This window comes from Spea bombifrons, chromosome 7, assembly GCF_027358695.1.
Source record: "Spea bombifrons isolate aSpeBom1 chromosome 7, aSpeBom1.2.pri, whole genome shotgun sequence".
NCBI lineage: Eukaryota > Metazoa > Chordata > Amphibia > Anura > Pelobatidae > Spea > Spea bombifrons.
The window spans coordinates 9790628-9797510 of NC_071093.1; the positions used below are offsets into that span (position 1 = coordinate 9790628).

Consider the following 6883-nt stretch of genomic DNA (forward strand, 5'->3'; position numbering starts at 1 on the left):
TTCAGTGCTTAGTATAGGAGCCAAATATTTTCCACTGGTATCAAACTTTTGCATGAGCCACCGCAGAAGCTTGGTGACCCAATGGCTGGTCGAATGCATCTCCTGTAAGTCAACTGGGGGCCAGGATAAGAGAACAAATGCATTATGGGCGTTCTGCAGAATGCCTTAATGCAATTGCAAGGGGCAAACATGTTGATTTAAAGGGGACATTCAGCTATCACATGCATTAAATGGCTTAGGATGGCTGGATTGTCCCTTTACAGCTATCAAATAGTGCAAGAGACGTCTTGGCATCACAAGCCACGTGAGTCACAGATGCAGCATTTCCTAACTCCGAGCTGGGATGCACGCTATTGCATACAATGGGCTAAAAAGTGCAGATGATCTTGAGTAAAACAATGATTACGTTAAAAAGTCACCTTTATCTTATTATTTCTGCAATGATGCAGAGTAGATATTTTTTTGTATTCCAGTCCCTGATATCTGGGTTTCAAGTGGCTTTCACCCCAGTCAAAATGAAACAAAGCCCCTGGTCTGTAGGCCTTTCGGACAGGCAGTTCCCGGAACTCTGTCTGTTTCTCTGGCCGACCGAACATTTTCAGGGCTTGTAATGAGACGCAATGGCGTTCAGCGGGGCTACTGTCTGTGAAAATACCTCTCATACCCAGCACTCCATAAAATCCGTAGCCTCTTTGCCGTGATAATGGCGAGTCACGCACACGTCTTCACACGAGAACGTTCTGTAACAGCTCCTGGCACAAATGCCAGCGGCACTCCTCTCAGAATAAACCTCAGAGTCACAAGACGTGCGGGAATGTGATGTCATTACCATTATTTTAGATTTATAAACTTTTATAAGCAAACTGTTTGTGTTTGTATTTTTACCAAGTCCTGGAAATCACCTTTCTTTAAAATCAACTTTGAAAAGCGCAGCAAAACAATATGTTTTTCTAAGAAAAATGTAAAGTGACTAATAATCCGTGATCTCTGCTGTATTGTGATTTCTGTCTGTCTCAGAGACAATCTCGCGGCAGGTTAAGACATGTATTAAGGAGATCTGTGATACAACAGGAGTTACGTGTTTATACAGTGTATAGACTAAGATCAATCAGGAAAGGGACACAGGCCGGCTTCCTACAGCGTTACCAGAAGGGCTGATCAGTGACGTCTTGTAGACCAGGGCAACTAGGCCTAGGACGGCAGGTCTAGGGGGCTCCATGTTACGTTCCTACTCAATGGGCCGGTTAAAAGGGAGATCACTCAGTTCCGCCACAGCCCATTAACACTATGAAGAGCTGTCCTGCGTCAGAACAGTCTAACATAGTTTTGCTTCCTTTAACTCCTTCAGGACCGGCGTTTGCATACTGCGTCTTCCCTTGAAGACCACAGTTTTTTTTTAAATATCTAAATTCCGTGCTCGTGATTCGCTTCAAAGCGATCACGTGCACGGAATTGAGGGGAAGTGGCTGCTACAGATCGCTGGGGACCCCCAGTGGTCAGTAGCAGTCGCCCCTCGCGATCCCAGCGTTCTTAGCGATGCTAGATCGCGTATCATTGATGACGTACCTGGTACGTCCCGGTCTGCCGGTGACCTTTGACCAGGAAGTACCAGGTACGTCCCGGTCTTGAAGGGGTTAAACGTCATAACGACATCATATCCCAACAGCCAGAAGTAAGGACATTGGCGCAGAGGGGGCAGCTGGCGGTGCTCCCCTGGTTTAGGCCTAGGGCAATTTGTTATTGTGTGCGATCTGAAATTATCCCACTGTTTGTGACAGCGCTACAGAATATTAATAATATAATTATGAATGCAATGTATGGTAATGTAGGGCAGTGTTGAAGGTAAATATATCACTGATGCTGACTGGCCTTTTATTTTATTTTTACATGGGCTTATATACATACATGAAAATCATTAAACATCACCTGCATATTAATATATATATTATGCACTGATATACATATAATATATATATATATATATATATATATATATATATATATACATATCAGTGTATACTGTTTCATCTCTCATAATTCTCTATATGTCATTTTAACGCATGGATGAAACAATCCAGTACACGCTAAAAAAGATTTGGCTAAAACAATATGTATTTCAGTATTTCTCTTCAGCAAATATGTGCAAAGCTCATTCATTCTTGCCAACTTAAAAAAAGTATGAAGTAATATATTCACTTCTGGCATATTTTTCTTACTTAAGTCTGCTATTTTAGCAACTTTTCTGCCAGGCGTGACCTCAGAATCGCAAATACGTGTGAATTTGTTGCAAAGCATGGCAGCCAGATACAAGGGTAAGCTCAGTAATTACTGAAAAGTTCCATCAGGAGTTACATTACATCTAAATTACAACCTGATTATTTTTATACTGTATGTGCAATGATGGCAGTTCGCTTGGCCCTTTACTACAACCCCCCCCCCAAAGAGAAATTGAGTTTTACACAGAATGGAAAACAGTGTAACCCTTTAAGGACCGATAACTGTGACTAAAGTTTATAATTTGACCTTTAAAACTACTATTAATTTAGTGTCATTTAAAGTTCTATAGAGTTTCTATTCTAAGACATCAAGACGTTTTATGCTTGCATTGGGTGCATAAGGCCTATTGTTAAAGAGACACCGAGGGCCATTGGTAGTTAATGGGTTAAAACATGCGCTTTCCTACAGTGTAACCAAGAGAATGTGTCATCCACAAGGGAGATCTGAGTGTATGGAAAGGCTAAGGAACATAGCATGTTCCTTTTGCAGAAACACATAATAAAAGATAGGAGGCTTCAATATGAAAACCAGGCAATGCGATATATACTATATTTTATATAGGAATCCATATCTGTGCTTGAAGACTATAAAGAAATCAATAGCAGCTGAACAAAAAATGTTTCTTTTTTTCTTTACATGCTGGCCATTCCTGTGCTTATCAGTGACACAATACAGATAAGGAGAGGGTTCAGCTAGAAACACTTGCACGCACGCACACACACTCATACTCACACACATCTACACATACACACACAATAGTGACGTAGCACAAAAAGGAGTGTCCAGACAAAAGCAAACCCTTCCTATTTTTCATCCTGTTTGCACTGTATCTGTAATGGTGTTTAAAGGAGAGTCCAGGTGTCAGATATGGGTAAATGAATATGAATGAGTAAGTCATGCCTTAAACGGTTAAATATAGTATACAAACAAATGAGTACAGGCACTCACAAAGACTTTACGCCGAGCGTTGTCGTTATAAGCCAGGGTAAAGGTATCTGTTTTGATAAAAACATTTGGCGCCAGAATAAAATGGAAGATACGCCTCACTTGTGCTGAAGATTGAGCCGCACCATAACAAAGGCCGTACAAACATATTAATATTCTTAGTCTTTTAAATTAATTAGGATTTTAGCCCAAGATTTCACTTTTTTTTCACTATTGCTCCTTATGACCAGCAACGTAGCCACTATGTGCTCATAGGAAGGGGCGTCACTCTTGTAATTAGGCACCCGCCAGTTCAGGAAACATTTTAGTACTCATAGGTTTAAAAGGCCACATCTTACTACTTTGAAGTAGGATCGTCCTTTTAATGCCCAGGCTCCGGATGGGCCAAACATTAAAGCGGATATTCAACAGTCGCAAAATGCAGCCCGCATGGCTTCCATCCTACATTCATCGTTTGGATGAAGAAGAAGCTTATAATATAGTCCTTTGTCTAGCTTCTTTTTTCCCCAAACTGGTTGTATTTTGAAAAAAAAAAGTGTCCTCAATCATGTATTATTCATCTGTTGACCACAACATCGTTTGGAGATGATTTTGACAGGTCATTCAACACTCAAATGCGCCACAAGACAGAAGAACATATTCTGATTTAAAAGAAATCTAATAAACTGGATTTAGTTCCTGGGCTCCTTACCCCGAGGGTGGCAGGGATGCTTCAGGGCTTGAAGTCTCAGACCAGGATCCTGAATCGTCCATTCCCCAACCGATCCTTGCTTTGTGCTGGAGAGTGTTGTCCTCACACCAGCTGCATACAAATCCAGAGCATCAGTTGAAATCTTTCCACCCATGGCTGCAGATCCACTTAATATTGAAACATGTGATCACATATGCTATACTAAACTTACATGCCCAGGTATTCAGTAGCAAGGCGATCTGCAATCTGTTAACCCTTGCATCTGGTGGCTTCTTTTATAACCTTAGACTGGCTTTGATCCATAACCAAACTTTTGTATTTTTGCAGATCCCTCGCTGTGGTCTACTTAAGACCGGATTTTTTGTTCATTCTATGAGCCGGCATTTCTGAGCACATATGTTCAGAATGTTGCTATGTGGTTTCTAATCATTTGACTATATATCCTTTCTCAGATGAAGAAACATGTCAACTAGAAATCTAATGCTGAACAACAAAAAATAGCTGCCAGCATTTGATTTCTTCCACCTCAAAAACACCAACAACTATAAAGTCCACATCCAAAGATGTTCTGCAGCAACTACTGTCTATAGGGCTACATGGTGTATAAAATCTTCACAATCACTCTCACCAATGTCTAGCATTGGACCTAAAATCTGGGAGCCTAACTACATTTTATCTTTTAGCCACCCAAATATTATGCATCTACCAACAGATTTCCAAATAATAAATAATAATAAATAACAAAACCACTATAACTATTTGTTACTTTGTATCTTTTTCTCAGCAGGTGATCCATACTGTCTGATGAAGCTCTACCTTCTGCAATGTGCGTTGTAAAAGCAGCAATCAGCACCAAATTCATCTTTGAAACTAAACCTTTACCTTCTCTCTTCACCTTCTCATGGGATTCCTGCTTCTCCAGTGCTGCTTCACTTTCTCTCCCAAAGCCACCATATGTCTCCAGCCCTAAATCAAACAAGCCACTCTCCAGCAGGACAGCACACCATGCACTGTGTCAGGAGGACACCTCACCCTGAAGCCCACCCTGCCACCTCTCCACCAACCCAACCACACCTTGGAAAACTTTCTTACAAGGGAGGTTGGGGGAATTTGAGACTAACCTTTTCTGTGTTGATTCCCTGGGAAACAGAGGCTGTCTGTTCTGCTTCTTGCTTGTTGTGCCAGCCTCTCTCCTCCCTCCCCTCTCACCAGGACTGGGAGTTTTAACTCTCTCTCTGTGCAACAAGCTGGAGACTTTTAGCATTCAAGTTCTGACTTGACTGCCTGGCTCAAGATTCCTCTTTCTTTCTTTCTCATTAAGCAGAGTGACTCTTTCTCTCCATCTCTCTCTCTCCTTACATTCCCTTTACACTTGGAGGAGAGGATAGACAGAGAGAGAGTGGATGTGTTAGAAACATTAAAGAACATAAAGTGATTTAACAAAGTACAGGAGGAAAGTTTATTTTAGAAGAGCACACTAGGTCATAGCCTAAAACTACAGGTTCAGAGGCTTATATGTAATGTAAGGGAGTTATACTTTACTGAGAAGGTGGTAGATACGTGGAACTGTCTCTCTGCAGAAGTGGTGGAGTTAAACACAGTAAGGGAATTTAAACATGTATGGGATAGGCACATGGTTATCCTAAATCTAAGACAAGACCAAGGACTGGGTAAGGTTTGAGTCTTTAAACCTGCCGAATGGTTCTGATTTGCTGTCAAATTGTATGTTTCAGTTAAAGGAGAAAGTGCCCTGTGTGTTTTTTCCTGGCTATGCCGGGAAGGGCAAAGTCCAGCAGGGCAAGCAGGGCATTGTACGGAGCACCTGCAAACGGAGGCTAAATACACACACATCTGCACACAATGGCAGCACTCTCCCCCGGGCAGCCTGGCATCCAGGGGAGATAATTAAACAGTAAACTAGAAGGAGGCGATTTCCCGGGTTCCTCGATTAATATCACATTATATCAGAACACTCAGGATACATTCATAATATTATTTAAGTTAATCATTGTAAGAAAGATATTTCTCGTTAGTAATTACAATAGCTGAGTCCTTACCCTTGAGTCTTAATCTCTTGTCCTTAACCCATTAATGCGAGGATTAATGCATGCATTCCAAAATGTGGATTTTCTGACATTTAAGGCTACTGATTGGGGCTACAAGATTGTTTTCATTTTCCTGCAAATTAAAAATTAATATATTCACCCTTTAAAGTGTATATAAGAAATATCTGCTTCATACCTCCTATGCACCCCTATTTAGGAGGGACAGTCCCTCTTTGGACACCATATGCCTCTATCTCACCCCTAATATCCCTCTTTTGTTGGAGCTCCGAATGTTTGATTTGTATCACATTGTTTTACAGTCCTAAAAGTCACTATAATGCATATATAAACAGCAGGAAATCTGTTTAGAAATTAATTCACATTATTATCCTCCTAAACACCCTATTTAATTATATCAATAATATAAATCACATAAAAATCTCAGTAAAGCCCTGCATCTTGATCCAAGTTTCTAACCCTAAAACATGTCCCTGTTCTGGGGCAGTCCTGCTTGAACACAGGTGGTTTTGTAGCATTTACGAGTCTTCCCATTGAGAATCCTTTCATATAATTATGCTTAAAAGTCAACTATTTTCAAGGGAAAATGTTAACATGTTGGAGGGAGCTAAACATTCTTCCACTAACTCAAAAATGGTTACTGCTCACTGGCTACTACTGCCTATAGATTATTATTATTTATTGATATATATAGCGCCATCATACTCTGCAGCACTGTATCATGGGTAAACAGGACATAACATGTAATGCATCACATGACAATTAGGAGGCATGATCTAGAAATACCAGTACATTCATACCGGCATGAAAAATAAACCATGGGTACATAAAATGTTAGGAAATATATAAAGCAATGCCCGACTATTGCATTTAATACACAGGCTTTGCTTGTTGCCGACTCCACACT

At 40.6% G+C, this 6883-nt stretch overlaps 1 protein-coding gene across 1 annotated transcript in view; it reads right to left on the minus strand.

The window, feature by feature from the left end:
* Positions 1 to 4999, minus strand: part of COBLL1 (cordon-bleu WH2 repeat protein like 1) — a 45705-nt gene extending 40706 nt beyond the window's left edge. Inside the window, exons 1-2 of the mRNA XM_053470742.1 lie at positions 4796 to 4999; positions 3914 to 4024 (exon numbers count right to left, since the gene is read on the minus strand). Of these exons, the coding sequence (XP_053326717.1) occupies positions 3914 to 3975 (62 nt within the window). The 5' untranslated portion in view covers positions 3976 to 4024; positions 4796 to 4999. The remainder of the gene's footprint in view (positions 1 to 3913; positions 4025 to 4795) is intronic.
* Positions 5000 to 6883: the final 1884 nt, after the last annotated feature.